This window comes from Miniopterus natalensis, chromosome 2, assembly GCF_054644295.1.
Source record: "Miniopterus natalensis isolate mMinNat1 chromosome 2, mMinNat1.hap1, whole genome shotgun sequence".
Lineage (NCBI taxonomy): Eukaryota > Metazoa > Chordata > Mammalia > Chiroptera > Miniopteridae > Miniopterus > Miniopterus natalensis.
In genome coordinates this window covers 96,195,053-96,214,769 of record NC_142082.1, presented here as the reverse complement: position 1 = coordinate 96,214,769, position 19,717 = coordinate 96,195,053, and the positions used below count along the sequence as shown (strand labels likewise).

General features: G+C 37.3%; 1 protein-coding gene across 2 annotated transcripts in view; it reads right to left on the bottom strand.

The window, feature by feature from the left end:
• BRCA2 (BRCA2 DNA repair associated) overlaps positions 1–19,717 on the bottom strand; it is an 80,302-nt gene that overhangs the window by 22,168 nt on the left and 38,417 nt on the right. For both annotated transcript variants that reach the window (XM_087814416.1, XM_087814417.1), the window contains 4 exons: positions 14,277–14,631; positions 3,618–3,773; positions 3,363–3,507; positions 1,704–1,825 (listed from right to left, as the gene is read on the bottom strand). In XM_087814416.1, coding sequence (XP_087670542.1) covers positions 1,704–1,825; positions 3,363–3,507; positions 3,618–3,773; positions 14,277–14,631 — 778 coding nt within the window. The remainder of the gene's footprint in view (positions 1–1,703; positions 1,826–3,362; positions 3,508–3,617; positions 3,774–14,276; positions 14,632–19,717) is intronic.

The window sequence follows — 19,717 nt, the reverse complement described above, 5'->3', positions numbered from 1 at the left end:
CTTAATCTTCTGATCTGTATGGGGAAGGAACACTCAAACTCTCCGAAAAGGGCTAAAAATGTAAATAAGAATTAAAAAGAAATCTGTGCTTTCCAAAGTCCCACAACATTAGCATTGTCACTAAAAACAAATCCTTTTGACAGGATATTTTAGAAATTGATGGCTATTTTTTCCCTCCACGAATTACAATAATTACTTTACCCGAGGGAAACCTCAGAATCATATAAACTCAGAATCTTAGAGATAAACCCCTCTCAGGCTTTCTCTTGATAGAAGGTTAAGAGATAAATCACTTGTCCAGCTACAAAGTGGCAGGACCAGGTCTAGAACTTAGTCCTCCAACTCTCATTCTGCTCATTACCTCTTCCTTATAAATAAATGCTATGAAAGGATACCATACTAATAAATATTTCATTAAATTTTGTGGATGAAATTAAAACTATCTTAATGACGACTCAGAGAAAGCATAAGTTTCAAGATATGTCATAATATAAGTGATAGACGTAAATAATGTTTCAGGAAAGCAAAATAAAGTCTTAATTTACAGACTTGTAGCAAGTACATCCACAGGCTTTCAAACTGGACTCACTTTTCACCAGGAGAATTTGAATTGTACCATTTGGGAATATGAAGGAATTCTATTCAGAATAGCACAGCTTAATCTCCTAGTGGAATATTGTTTATTTTGTAATCCTGTTATTTAAAAAACTTAAGGCTATATATAAGATTTATTGTCATCAAATAAATGAGACTAATCAATAAACAATAACAGTTTTCCTAAAATTGCTCACTTCCTACCTGCCTAGCAAACTAATCCTTGCATTAGTTAGATACCCTGGTATCTAAAAATTTAGGAGATAGCTTACCTTAATATACGAAATGATACCCTAACAACAGTAACTAACATTTATAAGACACTTTATAGTACACTTTTACATATATTATCTAATTTAATCCTAAAACAACTTATTTTATGCCTATTTTACAGCTATTTTATGCCCAATTTGCTTGGCTAATAAAAGGCAGAGCCATGATTCTAAAGACTATGGTAGCCCTGCCTGGCGTGGCTCAGCAGTTGAGTGTTGACCTAAGATCTAGTTGATCTGGGTTCGATTTCCGGTCAGGGCACACGCCCGGGTTGCGGGCTCAATCCCCAGTGGGGGGCTTGCAGGAGGCAGCCAATCAATGACTCTCTCATCATTGATGTTTCTATCTCTCTCTCTCCCTATCTCTCTCTCTCTCCCTCTCCTTTCCTCTCTCTGAAATCAATAAAGATAGATTTAAAAATAAATAAATAAAACCTATGGTATTTCTGACACAGTTTAGTGCTTCTGCATTTGTCCATTTAAGTCCCCTTGAAGTAGACAATTATGAAATAGACTCTAGGTAGGATATGAGAAAGAGCTGAGAACATGGAAACTAAGATACTGCTTTGAAGATACTTGTTTTACCTTAAAAGTAAACAAGGTTTGCCTGCATTTTAAGCCACATTTATTTAACATATGAAATTATTTAATGCTCCTATCTTCTATTTGGTACAGAATCAAAAATGTACCACTGTGGTTTGGGTCATCACTGTGGACCCCGAAAATGCAAACATTTCCTTTGAGAAATAGCATTTCAGCACACTGCTTCCCATGATGACCAGAGTGTGCTCAGGCCTTTCACCTTAAGGTTTGCTGTATGCCCTCTTCCTTTCTCACCTCAAGGTAACTGGGGTCTGGTGCGGTCCTTACTGCTTCATAGAGCTCTGCACCATCCTGCATAGCACGGACTTGTTGTCTGGTTAGTGTATATGACAGTGTACCTTGTTTTGGTATATTTTCTAGGGGGGGAAGAAAAGCATAACTAATTAGCTAAACCACAAAGTTAACAACGCTGAAAACAAGACAACCAAGCAAAAAGCACAAAAAGAAAGGAGATTAAAAAAATAAACCATTTACCTGTTAAAAGTTTTCTAGGAAAATGTGAAGCTACTGTATTCATGGTTTAAAAAATTGTCAAAGAGTTTACTTGATTAATTTGTAAATTATAATTTCATAATTCGCTTAATTATGAAAATGGCATGAGCTAGCAGTATGTTTAAGCAAATCAAATTTTGAATCTAATTTTTCTGAGATTTATATACAGCATGAAATTAAATAATATAGAAAATCATGAAGAAAAGCAAACATTAAGTTTTCAGCAATGAAACGATAAAAATGTAAATTTCATGTCCTGTAAGCAAAAAAAAACCACTATGATTTTTACTATTAAAATTGATGCCACAGGAAAAACAAGTTCTAGTTCCAAGTATAATAATGTAACGTCTAACAATTACAACAACAAGAACTACAAAAGTTATATAATAAAGATAAGGACACTGAAGAAAGAGAATGACAATGGCTTAGGAGAAAATAATTTTTTGATTTTTTTTTTAAATTGAATGTATTTGACATGAAACACTGTAAATTTAAGGTGTACATGTTACTTGGACACATTTATACACAGTAATACGATTGCCTTTGTACAAATATTTATCACACTGCATAACTGTAGTACAATAGTGTTCTTTATATTCACTATACTGTGCACTAGATCTCTGGCTTACTTACTACTTATTGCAAATCTGTACCTTAAACACCATCAGTATTATCCTCCTACCCTATCCCCTGGTAATCACCATTATACTCTCTTTATTTTACGAGTTTACCTTTTATATACTTGACATATAAGTGATATCATATAGGACTTATCTAGGGAAAATAATTTGATAGCTCTTTCCCTCGATGCTATTCTTTCTCTAATGTCAAAAAAGGTACTATAAATGCTTGAGTACTGAAGCTTAAGAGGGAGTTGTGCTGTGGGTATGTCATGTATTATTGCTTAAGACAATTACAAGTATCTAAAAGCTCAGTATGTTGAATAAAGATGTAATAATTTGGGGTCAGTTCAATGCTTCTCTGTATATTTATGTAATAATATTTTTAGAAAAACAAAAAATTTGATTCAGAATTAGAAAAAAGAAATCTATTACTTAAAGACAATTTACCTAATGATAAAATTTAAATTAGAAGCCTCCAAAAGTTTTTTCTAATTAAAAAACTTGGTTTCCAGAGACAGAATGATGGAACAGACTGATGAATCTCAGAGGGAAGGCTGGGGTGGGGGTTGGGGTGGGAAGAGATTAACAAAGAACTAATATGCATATATGCATAACAGAAGGACACAGACAATAGTGTTGTGAAGGTCTGGGGTAGGGTAGAAGGGGTCAATGGGGAAAAAAAGAGGGTATCTGCAATACTTTCAACAATAAAGACATATAAAAACAAAAAAAAACCCGTTTTCATATAAATAAACTTGTAATGTACAACTCATTTTACCTTCATGCTGTTCAAATTCCGCTAGAATTTTAGTGAATAAGGCTTCTAGTTTCCTTTGTTGGGCCTCCATGTGTTTTGCTGCTTCCTTTTCTTCTTCTCTTTCATTTCGAAATACGTATAATCCAGAGGATGTCTTCTCCATCCACTGTAATAATGCATCAAACAAAAATACACACACAGTAAGGAGGAATCATTCAAAATAACTGTCTCAAAAGAAAGTATAAATACAGCATAAGTTTTAAGAATATGTTATACCTGTATAGGGTATGCTCTTTGAATAACTACATCAACACAACCAACATTTCCTCCATCACTGAAAAGTGATGACAAGGGGAGAGGAAAAGGTCTAGGGTCCGGAGAGAATCCAAGCTTCGCATACCAACAGGCAGGCCGGGTACTGTTAGCAGAAATCTGGATAAATTAAGGAATACAATGATTTATAAGTTAGGTAGATATATATTCAATTCTATTTCAGATTTAATAACATTTTCATTCTTTTAGGACTGCTTTAAATATATTCACTTTAAAAAGTCTGAGGAAACTAGTGTAAGATTCCAAGATGGCAGCAGAATAAGTGGAAGCTACACTGACACTCTCCCAGGATCAAACTGGAATTACAACTAAAATATAGAAAAACCATCCTGAATAATGAACTGAAGACTAGCTGGAGAGAATCCTCAGAACCAAGGACATAAAGTGAAGACCGCGTAGAGACTGGTAGGAAGTGCAGAGGGGCAAGATGGCTGGCAGGGCTCCCACAGGCAGCAGCTGAAGTTCCCAAAGGATATTTCAGCTGTAAGGGGGATCTCACTGAGAACTCTGGGGGTATAAACCCCAAGCTGGACTCCCCAGCCCAGACAATCAGAACTGAGAAAGGTACCCACATAACATCTGGTTGTGAAAAGCAGCAGGGGTTCTGTCTGACAGGGAGAGATGGCTGGAAATGCAGCCACACTCTGAAAGGGCCAATGCACAAAATTTTGACTGCAGCCACTTACCTTGGGACTCCATCGGACGGAGGGCAGAGTGGACTAGAGCTGTGTGAGGAGAATCCATGAGTACTGGACTAGGGAATAGAGCTCAGGGGGCAGTCATCTGGATTCGTGTGCTGAGTCATTCCCCATACTGCAGGGACACGTTTCTCAGGCAGGTGTTTATCATTCAGGCAGCTTTTGTGTTTGGGGGGGGGCAGGAGCAATTGCCCCACCCATCGTGGAGTTTATGCCTTGCTATGGTCTACAGGCTGTGGCTCATTAAGAGACCGAGAATAACAATAAGCGCGCAGGCAGAGGGAGATCATTGCGTGCTTTGAGTCTTCGCCTGATCTGCTTCTAGGCTTGAATAAGCAGACATTAGTGTGCATCTTGGTCCTTTCTAAACTCATTCAGACCCAGCAAAGGGAACCACAAGCTGTGGATCCTTGATAGCTCCAAAGAGGGTACCCAAGGCCAGTCACAAAGAGTGTCTGATATTGGCCTGTATTAGAGACCCTCGAAAAACACTGGGAGTCCTAGCAGATCCACCTAATACATAGATACAAACTCACACAGGCAGCCAAAATGGGGAGACAAAAAACACATGCCCCAAATGAAAGAACAAGAGATTTCTTCAGAATAAGGGCTAAATGAAATGGACATAGCAATCTATCAGATATAGAGTTGAGAAAACTGGTTCCAAGGATATTCAACAGCATGAGAAAAGATATGGAAACTATGAAGAAAATTAAGAAGACACTGGAAGGAATAAACAGCAGATTGGGGAAAGCTCATAAGCAGATCAGTGAATCAGAAGACGGTAGAAAAATCGCTCAATCAGAGAACCAAAAAGAAAAAACACTTAAAAACAAGAGGACAGTCTAAGGGAGCTGTGGGACAACACGAAACATAACAATATTCACATTATAGGAGTGCCACTAGATAGCAACCTGTTTGAAGAAATGGCAGAAAACTTCCCTAACCCGGTCAAGGAAAAAGTCACACAAGCACAGGAGGCAAAGAGAGTCCCAAGCAAGAAGAACTCAAAGAGGCCCACACACAGACACATCATAATGAAAATGCCAAATATTCAAGACAGAGAGAATCTTAAAGTCAGCAAGAGAAAAGCAGTAAGTATGTTACCTACAAAGGAGCTCCCATAAGGCTGTCAGCTGAATTCTCATCAGAAACTCTACAGTCCAGAAGGGAATGGCATGAAGTATTCAAGGCAATGCAAAATAAGGATCTGAAATCAAGAACTACTGTATCCATCAAGGCTATCATTGAAAATAGATGGTGAAATAAAGAGCTTTCTAGACAAAAAAGGGCTAAAGGAGTTTATCACCACCAAACCAGAATTGTAAGAAACGTTAAAGGGACGGCAGTAATAAGTAGAAATATGGAAACATAGGCATACATAATTAAAATATTTAATAAATAAGTACCTATCAATAATAAGCTTAAATGTAAATGGATTAAATAATCAGATCAAAACACATAGAGTAGGTGAATGGATAAGAAAACAAGACCAAAATATATGCTGTCCACAAGAGTCTCGCCTCAGAAAAAAAGACTCAAATAGTATGAGTAAAGGGATGGAAAAATTTTCCACTCAAACAGATATTAAAAAAACCCCTGATATAGCAATACTCATATCTGACAAAACAGACTTCAAAATGAAGGCCATAACAACAGACATTAAAGGACAATACATAATACTAAAGGGATAGATCCAACAAGAGGATATAACACTAACAAAAATGCACACAATATAGGAGCACCAAAATATATTAAAAAAACTCCTGCAGGACTTTAAGGGAGAGATTGACAGCAATACAGTCATACTAGGGGATTTTAACACCCCACTGACTTCACTGGATAGGTCTTCCAGACAAAAAATCAATGAGGAAACAGTGACACTAAATGACACACTAGATCATGGATTTGACATTTATAGAACATTTCACCATAAAGCTGCAGAATATACATTCTTCTCAAGTGCACACGGGACCACACGTTAGACCACATGTTAGGACACAAAAACAAGTCTCTATAAGTTGAAGAAGGCTGAAATCATATCAAGCATCTTTTTGGATCAAAATGGCATGAAACTAGAAATCAACAACAATAAAAACACTCGAAAATATTCAAACACATGGAGGGTAAACAGCACGTTAGTAAACAATGAATGGGTTACCAGGAAGAAATTAAAATGTCCTGGAAACTAATGAAAGTGAATACACAACAACCCCAAATCTATGGGACACAGAAATAGCAGTCTTCAGAGGGAAGTTCATAGACTACAGGCCTACTTCAAAAAAACAGGAGAAACATTTAATAACCTATCTAACCTTAAAATTTGAAGACTTAGGAAGAAAACAACAAGAAAAGCCCAGAGTAAGTAGAAGGAAGGAAATAATAAAGATCAGAGCGGAAGGAACTGACATAGAGACTATAAAAGCAGTACAAAAGATCAATGAAACCAAGAGGTGGTTCTTTGAAAAGATAAACAAGATTGATGAACCTTTAGCCAGACTCAAGAAGAAACAATGAGTATGAAACCAAACAGGTGAAGTAACAATTGACAACACAGAAATACAAAGGATTGTAAGAATATACAATGAACAACTATATGCTACCATGCTGGACAACCTGGATGAAAAGGAGAAATTCCTAGAAAAATACAACCTTCCAAAACTCAATCAGGAATAGTCAGAAAACCTGAATTGGCCAATAACTATTGATGAAGTTGAAGCAGTAATCAAAGAACTACCAGCACATAAAAGCCCTGGCCTGGATGGCTTCACAGCAGAGTTTACCAAGCATTCAAAGAGTAACACCTATCCTCCTTCAAACTATTCCAAAAAATGCATGAGGAAGGAACACTTTGAAGCTCTTTTTATGAGGCCAGCATTAGCCTAATTTGAAAAACAGATAAGGACACTATGAAGAAGAGAATTACAAGTCAATATCCCTGATGAACAAAGATGCTGAAATCCTCGACAAAATACTAGCAAATTGGATCTAGCTATATATTAAAAAGATCATATATCATGACCAAGTGGGATTTATTCCAGGAATGCAAGGCTGGTACTATACTCGCATATCAATAAATGTGATACATCAAACAAACAAAGTGAAAGACAAAAATCACATGATCATATCAACAGACACAGAAAAAGCATTCAACAAAATCCAACACTGATTTTAGATAAAAACTCTCAGCAATGTGGGAATAGAGGGATCACACCTCAACATAATAAATGCCATATACGACAAACGTACAGCCAGGATCATACTCAGTGGGCAAAAGCTAAAACCATTTTCCCTAAGAAAAGATGGGGATGCCTGCTTTCACCACTTTTTTTCAACAAAGTACAGAAAGTCTTAGCCACAGCGATCAGACAAGAAGAAAACATAAAAGGCATCCAAATTGGAAAGGAGGAAATAAAACTGTCATTATTTGCAGATGACATAATATTGTACATAGAAATTTCTAAAGACTCCGCCAGAAAACTACTGGATTTAATAAATGAATTTGGCAAGGTAGCAGGATACAAAATTAACACCCAAAAATCAGTGGCATTTTTATGCACCAATACTGAACTCTTAGAAAGAGAAACAAACAAAAAAAAACGACCCCATTTACCACTGTAAGAAATAAATTAAGATACTTAGTAATAAACTGAACCAAAGAGAGGTAAAAGACCTGTAGTTGGAAAACTACGGGATGTTGCAAAAAGACATAGAGGAAGATATAAAGAAGTGGAAGAATATACCATGTTCATGAATTGGGAGAATTAACATCATTAAAATGTCCATACTACCTAAAGCAATCTAAAATTCAATGAAATTCTTATTAAAATACCAACAGCATGTTTCACAGATCTAGAACAAATACTCAAAAATTTATATAGAAACAAGAAAGACCCTAAATAGCCCCAGCAAACTTGAGAAAGAAGAACAAAGTAGGAGGGATCACAATACCAGATATCAAGCTATACTACAAAGCCACTGGAATCAAAACAGCCTAGTATTGGCACAAGAACAGGCATATAGGTCAATGGAACAGAACAGAAAACCCAGAAATACACCCAAGCTATTACATTCAATTAATATTTGACAAAGGAGGCAAGAACATACAATGGAGTAAAGGCAGTCTCTTCAATAAATGGTGCTGGGAAAATTGGACAGGTACATGCAAAAAAATGAAACCAGACCACCCACTTACACCATACATAAGAATAAACTCAAAACTGATAAAAGACTTAAATATAAGTTGTGAAACCATAAAAATCCTAGAAGAAACCATGGGCAGCAAAATCTCAGACATCTCTTGTAGCATTACGTTTGCTGATATGTCTCCTAAGCCAGAGAAACAACAGAGAAAATAAATGTGTGACTACATCAAAATAAAAAGCTTCTGTACAGCAAAAGAAACCATTAACAAAACAAAAAGGGAGCCCACAGTGTGGGAGAACATATTTGCCAACGATACATCTGATAAAGGGTTAATATCCAAAATATATAAGGAACTCGTACAACTTAACAAAAGGAAGACAAACAATCCAATTATAAATGGGCAAAGAACCTAAATAGACACTTTTCCAAAAGGACATACAGATGGTCAAAAGACATGAAAAAATGCTCAAAGTCACTAATCATCAGAGAAATGCAAATTAAAACAACAATGAGATATCACCTCACACCTGTCAGAATGGCTACTATCAACAAATCAACAAACAACAAGTGCTGGCGAGGATGTGGAGAAAAGGGAACCTAGTACACTGCTGGTGGGAATGCAGACTGGTGCAGCCACTATGGAAAACAGTGTTGAGTTTCCTTAAAAAATTAAAAATGGAACTGCCATTTGACCCAGTGATCCCACTTCTAGGGATATATCCTAAGAAGTCAGAAGCACCAATCAGAAAGAATTTATGCACCCCTATGTTCATAGCAGTGCCATTTACAATAGCTAAGATCTGGAAATAGCCCATGTCCACCAGCAGATGAGTGGATAAAAAAGAGCTGGTACATTTACACCTTGGAATACTATGCAACTATAAAAAAGAAGGATCCTTTACCCTTTGGGACAGCATGGATGGACCTGTAGTGCATTTTCCTAAGCAAAATAAGCCAGTCAGAGAAAGACAAGTATCACATGATCGATCTTATTTATATGTGAAATCTAATGAACAAAATAAACTGATGAACAAAATAGATCCAGAGACATAAAAACATGGAACAGATTGAGATATCTCAGAGGGAAGATGGGGGTTGGTGAGTGGGTGGGGAGAGATCAATCAAAGAACTTATATGCATAAATGCATAACCCTTGGACACAGAGAATAGTGTGGAGAAGGCCTCGGTGGTGGATACAGGATGGAGATCCATGGGGGGGTTTGGCAGGGGGGGGAGGGATATCTGTAATACTTTCAACCATAAAGATAAATTTTAAATAAGTGTCATGATGGTAAATAAGAAAGTGAATACGCAGAAAAACTGTACGAAAATACTTTCAAAATATAGTATCTTAAATAAAATTGTTCAAGAAACTGACTCTTAGATACAGAGAACTGATGGTCGCTCAATTAGGGAGGCTGGGGGAATGGGTGAAAAAAGGGAAGGGATTAAGAGGTATAAATTCGTGGTTATAAAATAGTTATGGAGATGTAAAGTACAGCATAGAGAATACAGTCAATAATATAATAACTATGTACGGTGCCAGGTAGGTGCTGGAAATATTGGGAGGACTACTATGTGAAGTGTATGACTGTCTGACCACTGTGCTGTACATGTGACATTAATACAATATTAAATGTAAACTATAATTTAAAGTTTAAAAAATTAAAAAAAAAAAAAGATTTAGTGATGGAAAGTGGGAAACCTACTGTACAATGGCCAGAGAGTGCACAGCAGGGTTAAAGGAGGCTTTTTTTTCCTTTCTTCTTTTTAGGCTGAGAAAGAACTGTGGGTGTTTGAAAGCTGAGGATGGGTGCTGCCAACAGACGAGCAGGCTGGTGATGAACATGCTCTAAAACATTGTGGTGATGGCTGCACAACTCTGTGACTAAACTAAAGCCACGGAATTGTCACTTTCAGTGGGTGAATTGCATTGTGTGTGAATTATATGTCAAAAGAGCTGTTTTTAAAAAAACTGTTCATACTGCTATAAGTTTTAATGATATGTAAATATGACTACAGGCATACCTTGTTTCATTGCACTATGCTTTATTACACTTCAGAGATATTGTTTATTTTACAAACTGAAGGTTGGTGGCAACCCTGCAACAAGCAAGTCTATTGGGGCCTTTTTTCCAACAGCATTTGCTCACTTTGGGTCTCTGTCACATTTTGGTAATTCTCACAGTATTTCAAACTTTTCATTTTTATTATGTATGTTATGATGATCTGTAATCTTTTGAGAAATTTTTTGTGAAAGGAAGAGTCAATCCATGTGGCAAACTTTATGGCTGTCCTATTTTAAGAAATTGTCACATCCACCTCAACCTTCAGCAACCACCACTTGATCAGTCAGCAGCCATCAATGTCAAGGCAAGACCCTCCACCAGCAAGAAAGACATGTTGAAGGCTCAGATGATGGTCAGCATTTTTAAGCAATAAAAGTAGTGTTAATTAATATGTATATTGTTTTTTAGACATAACGTTATTGCACACTTAACAGACTACAGCAGTGATTTTCAACCATGTGCCACAGTCCCAAAGAGGCACACTAGTGTGCTGCAAGAATTTTTAAAACATGCAATACCTGACTTTTAGTCAGTGGTACTGACCTCTTTTCCCTTATATTGAAGAAAAAAAAAAATGAAAAGAGCCAATACAACAATAACTGTCTGGTGCGAATAAATCAAAATTATACCTATTTTTTTTCTGTCAGATCAGCAAAAAATGTAATTATTTTTTTGGTGTGCTGCAGAATTTTAGTAATTAGTTTATGTGTGCCATAAGATGAAAGAGATTGAAACTCACTGGACTACAGTATAGTGTAAACACAGCTTTTATATGCACTGGGAAACCAAAATATTCTTGTGACTTGCTTTACTGAGATATTTACTTTATTAAGGTGGTCTGGAACTGAACTGGCAATATCTCTGAAGTATGCCTGTATTAGAAAATTAATAAAACAAACTTCAATTGAAACATGATGGATTAAAATATACTTATTTGCTGGCTGGAGTGGCTCAGTGGTTGAGCATAGAGCTATGATCCAGGAGATTGAAGTTTGATTCCTGGTCAGGGCACATGCCTGGGCTGTGGGCTGGATCCTCTGTAGGGGGCCTGCAGGAGGCAGCCGATCAATGATGACGCTCTCATCATTGATGTTTCTATCTCTTTCTCCCTCCCCCTTTCTCTCTCTGAAATCAATAAAAGCATATTAAATTATATATATATACTTATTTACCTAGGCTACCTAAACAAAAACCCTACAAGGACAAAGAGAACTGGAAAGGACAGTAGATAATTACCAAAATTTTGGAAGGTAAAAATTTGTTGGACAAATGGTAAATAACAAAGAGTCTCAAGAATAATTACAGTTAACAAAAATAGCAAACATTCATAGGGCACTTACTGTGGTGCCAACACACAGTGTTAGTGTTTTATATATATTAACATTTAATCTTCACAACAACCCTAAGACTTATTTCCATTTTACAGGTGACAAAACTGAAGTATAAGGGAAATTACATAACCTAGCCAAGATTACTCATGTAGCAAACTTGTTATGAAGCCAATCGGAAACAAAATAATTTAAGGAAACTGAAGGCAACAGATTCCTCTGCAGGCAGGAGCTGAAAACAGGAGGAATGGTTAAAATTTTGTATGAAGACCTCAGATACAGAGCAACAAGGTGATTGTTCTTCCCTCCTCTGGGTTCAAAAAGAACAGGAGAGCTTACTTTCTGGAGAGGCTGAACCATACATATCCTGGACTCCAGATCACCAGGCAGAAGTAGCTAGAATGCAGATGAGATGCTATATTGAAAACAGAAATGCAATGAAAACCCTTACTAAGTTCAGCTCTCAGAACAGTCACTGATATTTGAGGGTCTCCTAATGAAAAAAATCAAATCCCTGCCTGGACAGTGTGGCTCAGCAGTTGAGCACTGACCTATGATCCAGGAGATCGGAGTTCAATCCCTAGGTAGAGGAATGCAGGAGGCAGCCAAGCAATGACTCTCTCTCATCACTGATGTTTCTAGCTCTCTCTCCCTCTCCCTTCCTCTCTCTGAAATCAATAAATATTTAAAAAAAAAAATCAAATCCCCATCTTACCACTCTACAAGTTGACAAGCCCCACCTCACAGAGAGCTCATTGGCACCCCTCTCTTGAAGAGGAAAGAAGAGCTAATAATCACCAGTTGAGAAAAGTATCCAACCTGAGACCCAAACAAGAAAAGAGGTTCTCATAGGAAATAAAAAAATGCAAGGAGCAGAAAAAACTAAAATAAATCAAGTTTCAGAAAGATGAGAAGATACTGAATCTATGAAACAAGAACCAGATGTCATAAAAAAAGAAGAAAAACATTTAGGGAATAATAAAAGTCTCTTGAAAATTAAATATTATGCCAATAGGCACAAATTCACTTTAGGGATTAAAAGGTAAAATTAAGAACTAGAAACTGGGGGGATGGGAGAGACAACAAAATGGAAGATAGGAGGAAAAAACAATAAAATGAGAGGAACTAGTGCCTAAATACTAACTATCAGGATTAAAAGAAAAAAAAACCAACAACGAAGGGAGAAAAGTAGGAGGGAAGAAATTATCAAAGAACTACTTCAAGAAAATTTCTCAGAACTCAATGAAGGACATGTTTATAGATCGACTGCCACTGTGTACCCAGCACAATAATTAAAAAGTAAGGCTGATCCAAAGTACATTATTATGAAACTTCAGAATGCTGGAGACAAATGATATTGAAAATGTCTTGGAAACAGATCTCATAGTGAAGGACTGGGAATAAGAATAGCACTGAACATAGCAGGAGCTACACTAGAAGCAAGAATAGAGGAAATACCTTCAAAATTTTGAAGAAATTATTTCAACCTCAAATTCTATATTTGACCAACCTTACAATATGATCAAAAAAGCTGCATGCTCCATTTCTCAAGAAGCCTCCGGAGGTTGTGTGTCCTTAAAACTAAAGAATAAATCTAGAAAAATATAAAATCCAGAAAATAGGGCTACTGACAAAAAAGAGGTGAAAATACTGTCCAGGAGGATACCTGTGCAGCATATATAGAAAATAACCACTTCAGAATAAAGTAGAAATATGGAGAGGTGCAAGAATCTTCAAGAAAAAGAAATAGAACTAATAAAGGTATTTTAACACATTGAGATGAGTTTTACATAGCTCCTGTGTAGGAATGAGTTGGTAGTAAGGACACAGAAAATTAAGAAAAACAAAAACAAAAAAAGCAAGACAGGAACTCCAGGGAAAGCAGTAAACTGTGAAAAAAAGGAAATGCAATCATAGTATATTTATATGCTGAGTTGCAAAAAATATTTTTCATAGTCATAATGTAAACATTGAATACAGACTTCACCCCTCTTTTGCAGCAAGAATCTAATAAATGTCTAAACTTAAGGAGAGAAGACATATAATCAAAAGAACAGCCAAAGGGATATGCAGTGGTTGCCTCTGTGGGGCATGAATAGGGGGTCCAGCAGGGTTGCATCAGTGAATGCTTTTTTGGGAGATCATGAGCCTTATACAGTCATGCATCACTTAACGGGGATATGCTATGAGAAGTGTGTGGGAGGAATCTACCACTTACACGGAGATTATGAGTATATTTTCAAGAAACAGAGTATCCTTGACAGGCATAAGTATACTTAAAATTCTAAATGTAAAACCTTTTTAGAGTTTAAATGAATCAGTGACTGATTTTTATCAAGAAAGTGCACTAATTTAACTTACCTTTAGCATAAGAGATTCTGGGGCTTCAAGAGGTGCACAGGCATCAGGAGAGCCCACCAGTTCTGCTCCGTGAGTAATGATCTTCTGACCAACAGCAAGTCTACCTTTCTGTATGAGAGCTGAGAGGGGAGGGTCCAGCTGGGCCTTCACAGCGTACCATCCGTCTGTCAGTTCCACAATGGCTGCTTTGCTGGTATCCACACCACTAGTTTTACTGCTAGAAGTTTCAGGTAGACTTGTGCTTGGTGAAAGTATTTCAGAAACACAGAGAACAAGTGTTCTTGCAGCTGTGTCATCCCTTTCCATTATCTTTTTTATAGCAGATCTTTGGCTTCTATCAATTTCAATATCATACCTAAAAAGAAAAAGAAGTCCCAGCTGGTTTTGCTCAGTGGTTAAAAAATCGGCCTGTGGACTGAAGGGTCTCAGGTTTGATTCCAGCCATGGGCACATACCTCGGTTGCAGATTCAATCCACAGGCACGTTTGGGCCAACTGTGGGAGGTAATCCAACTATCTTTCTCACATTGAAGTTTTGCTTTCTCTCTCTCTCTCTCTCTTTCTCTCTCTCTCTCTTCCTCTCCCTCTCCTCTCTCTCCCCCTCCCTCCCTTCCACTCTCTCTGAAAAGCAATGGATAAAATATCCTTGGGTGAGGATTAAAAAATAATAATAAATAAAAAATAAAGAAAAAGAAAATGAGTTATTTTAGGAATTGTGAGTACAATTTTCATGTAAAAATAATCAACAAATAATTGAAAATAAAAATTTAATACCTTTATTGAAGAAATACTGAGACAGAAGAGAATTTAAAATTTGGTAGCTGCCCTAGCCAGTTTGGCTCAGTGGTTAGAGAGTTGGCCAGCGGACTAAAGGGTCTGGAGTTCAATTCCGGACAAGGACACGCACCTTGCTTGCAGGCTTGATCCCTGACCCCCGTCGGGTAGGTGTGGGAGACAACCAATCAATGTGTCTTTCTCACATCAATGTTTCTCTTTCTCTCTCTCCCCCTTCCACTCTCTCTGAAAAAGCAAAAGAAAAAATATCCTCAGGTGAGGATGGTGGCAGACTGAGTGGAAGCTACACTGACACTCCCGGGACCAATCTGAATTTACAACTAAGATATAGGAAAAAACATCCTGAAAATCAACTGAAGACTAGCTGGAAAGCACCTTCATAACCAAGGAGAAAAAGTGGAAACCACAAAGAGACTGGTAGGAAGTGCAGATGAGAGAGGGCTGGCTGTGCTCCCACAGGCAGCAACTGAAGGTCCGGAGAAATATCTCAGTTGTGGGGGGTACCTACTGAGGACTCTGGAGCCTAAAACCCCAGCCAAGAGCACCAGAACTGAGAAGGGCGCCCACATAGCATCTGGTTATGAAAAGTAGCCAGGTTTCTGTCTGCTAGGGAGAAGCGGCTGGAACTGCAAGCACTCTCTTAAAGAGCCAATACACAAAGCTTCGTGTGCAGCCACTCACCCTGGGCTCCAGTGGATGGGGGGCGGAGTGGACTGAAGCTATGTGGGGAGAATCTGGGTTGTGGGCCCTGGAAGGTGAGATCAGAGGATGCCCCTCTGGATTCCTGTGCTGTCATTCCCCCAGGCTATGGAGAACATCTTTCTCTGGTGGAAAACTTTTCGCTTTTGCCTGAGGGTGGGGGGAGGCAAAAAGCCCTATCCAGAGGAGTTTCTACAGCCTGAGGCTTGTTAAGAGAATCAGATTAACCAGCCTGCAGGCAGAGTGCTCTGAGTGCTCTGAGTCTTTGCCTAATCTGCCTCGGGACCAGGGCCTTAGAAAAGGAGACTTGGTATGCTTCTTGGTCTTGTCCAAATGCACCCAGCCCCAGCAGAGGAGACCTCAAGCCAAGGGTTGTTAATAGCTCCAAACAGGGTACTCAGGGCCCGTCATAAAAGGCGTCTGACATTGGTCTGCACCAGAGACCCTCCAAAAAGACCGAGAGTCCTAGCAGCTCTACCTAATACTTAGAAACAAACCCAAAAACATAGCCAAAATGGGGAGACCAAAAACAAGCCACAAATGAAAGAACAAGAAAAGTCTCCAGAAAAAGAGTTAAATGAAATGGAGATAAGCAATCTATCAGATATACAGTTCAGAATACTGATTATAAGGATGCTCAACAGCATGAAAAAAGATATGGAAACTTTGAAGAAAATTAAGAATGACATAGTAGAAATAAGGAATACATTGGAAGGAATAAACAGTAGATTAGAGGAAGCTGAGGATTGGATCAGTGAACTAGAAGACAGGGTAGAAAAAAATCAATCAGAGACCCAAAACTAAAAAACACCTAAAAACCAGGAGGACAGTCTAAAGGAGCTGTGGGACAACATGAAACGTAACAATATCCACATTATAGGAATGCCAGAGAAGGTCGAAAGTAAGCAAGGGTTAGAGAACCTGATGAAATAATGGTGGAAAACTTCCCTAACCTGGACAAGGAAAAAGTCACACAAGTTCAGGAGGCACAGAGAGTCCAAAGTAAGAAGAATCCAAAGATACTCACACCGAGACATATTATCATTAAAATGCCAAGAATTCAAGACAAAGAGATAATCTTAAAGGCAGCTAGAGAAAACCAATCTGTTACCAACAAAGGAGTGCCCATAAGGCTGTCATCTGACTTCTCATCAGAAACTCTAGAGGCCAGAAGGAAATGGCATGAAGTATTCAAGGTAAAGCAAAACTAGGTTTTGAAACCAAGACTACTCTATCCAGCAAGATTATCATTCAAGATAGCGAAATAAAGAGCTTCTCAAACAAAAGGAGGCTACAGGAGTTTATTGCCACAAAACCAGCATTATAGGAAATGTTAAAGGATCTGCTGTAATTAGAAGTAGAAACAGAAAGAATGAGAAACACAGGCATCAAGAAATAAAATGGCAGTAAATATCTTTCAATAATTACCTTAAATGTAAATGGATTAAATGCCCCAATAAAAAGATATAGGGTAGCTGAATAGATAAGAAAACATGACCCAAATATATGTTGTCTAAAAGAGATCCATGTCAAAACAAAAGACTCACACAGGATGAGAGCAAAGGGATGAAAAAACATTTTCCATGAAAATGGGAATGAAAAAAAAGCTTGGGTAGCAATACTCACATCAGACAAAATAGACTTCAAAATGAAGACCATAATGAGAGACAAGAAAAGTCATTATATAATACTAAAGGGGTTGATCCAACAAGAGGATATAACCCTGATAAATATATGTGCACCCAATATAGGAGCATCTAAATTTATGAAAAAAACTTCTAGAAGGCTTTAAGGGAAAGATCGACAGCAATACAATCATACTAGGGAACTTTAACACTCCACTGACTTCACTGGATAGGTCTTCCAGACAAAAAGTCAACAAAAAAACAGTGACTCTAAATGACACACTAGATCAGATGGATTTAATTAATATTTATAGAACATTCCACCCCAAAGCTGCAGAATATACATTCTTCTCAAGTGCACATGGGACATTTTCAAAGCTAGATCACATGTTAGGACACAAAACATGTCTCTACAAGTTCAAAAAGACTGAAATCATATCAAGCATCTTCTTGGATCAAAATGGCATGAAACTATAAATCAACAACAGTAAAAACACTTTGAAATATTCAAACACATGGAGGGTAAATAGCACGTTAGTAAACAATGAATGGGTTACCAGGAAGAAATAAAAACTTCCTGGAAACTAATGAAAATGAATACACAACAACCCAAAATCTATGGGACACAGAGAAAGCAGTCTTCAGAGTGACGTTCACAGCACTACAGGCCTACTTCAAAAAACAAGAAAAACTTCAAGTAGATTCTCTAACCCTACAACTTAAAAATTTAGAGAACAAGAAAAGCCCAGAGTAACTGGAAGGAAGGAAATAATAAAGATCAGATGAGAAATAAACGATATAGAGGCTAAATAAACAATACAAAGATCAATGAAACCAAGAGCTGGTTCTTTGAAAATATAAACAAGATGGATGAACCTTTAGCCACTCTCATTAAGAAACATAGAGGACTCAAATTAACAGGATCAGAAATAAAAGAGGTGAAATAACAAATGACCCAAGAGAAATACAAAGGACTGTAACAAAATACTATTGCCACCAAGCTAGAAAACCTGGATGAAATGGACAAATTCCTAGAACTCAAACTTCCAAATGGACAAACTTCCAAAACTCAACCAGGAAGAGTCAGAAAACCTGAATAGGCTGGTAACTGCTGATGAAGTTGAAGCAGTAATCAAAGGGCTCTCAGCACGCAAAAACCCTGGCCCAGATGGCTTGACAGAAGAGTTTTATCAAACATAAAAAGAAGAATTAACACCTACCCTCCTCAAAGTATTTAAAAAACTCCAAGAGTGAGGAACACTTCCAAGCTCTTTTCACAAGGCCAGCATTAGCCTAATTCCAAAACCAAATAAAGACACTAAAAAGAAAAAATGACAGGCCAATAAACCTGATGAACATAGATGCTAAAATCCTCAACAAAATATTAGCAAATCAGATCCAGCAATATATTAAAAAGATCATACACCATGACCAAGTGGGATTTATTCCAGGGATGCAAGGCTGGTACAATATTTGCAAATCAATAAACGTGATACATCACATAAACATATTGAAAGTCAAAAATCACATGATCATATCAATAGATGCAGAAAAAGCATTTGATAAAACCTAACACCCGTTTTTGATAAAAACTCTCAGCAAAGTGGGAATAGAAGGATCATACCTCAACATAATAAAGGCCATATATGACAAACCTACAGCCAACATCATACTCAGTGGGCAAAAACTAAAACCATTTCCCCTAAGAACAGGAATAAGACAGGGGTGTCCACTTTCACCACTCTTATTCAACATGGTACTGGAAGTCCTAGGCACAGCAATCAGACAAGAAGAAAACATAAAAGGCATCCAAATTGGAAAAGAAGAAACAAAACTGTCATTATTTGCAGATGACATGATACTGTACATGGAAATTCCTAAAGACTCTACCAAAAAAACTACTAGATTTAATCAATGAATTCAGCAAGGTAGCAGGATACAAAATCAACACCCAGAAATTGATGGCATTTTTATACAACAATAAAGAACTCTCAGAAAGAGAAACTAAAAAAATAATACCATTTACCACTGAAACTAAAAAAATAAGATACCTAGGAATAAACATAACCAAAGCTGTAAAAGACCTTTCCTTGGAAAACTACAGGACACTGAAAAAAGAAATAGAGGAAGATATAAACAAATGGGAAAATATATCATGTTCATGGATTGGAAGAATTAACATCATTAAAATGTCCATCCTATCCAATGCAATCTATAAATTCAATGCAATCCCTATCAAAATACCAACAGCACATTTCACAGATCTAGAACAAACACTTCGAAAACTTATATGGAACCAAAAAAGACCCTGAATAGACACAGC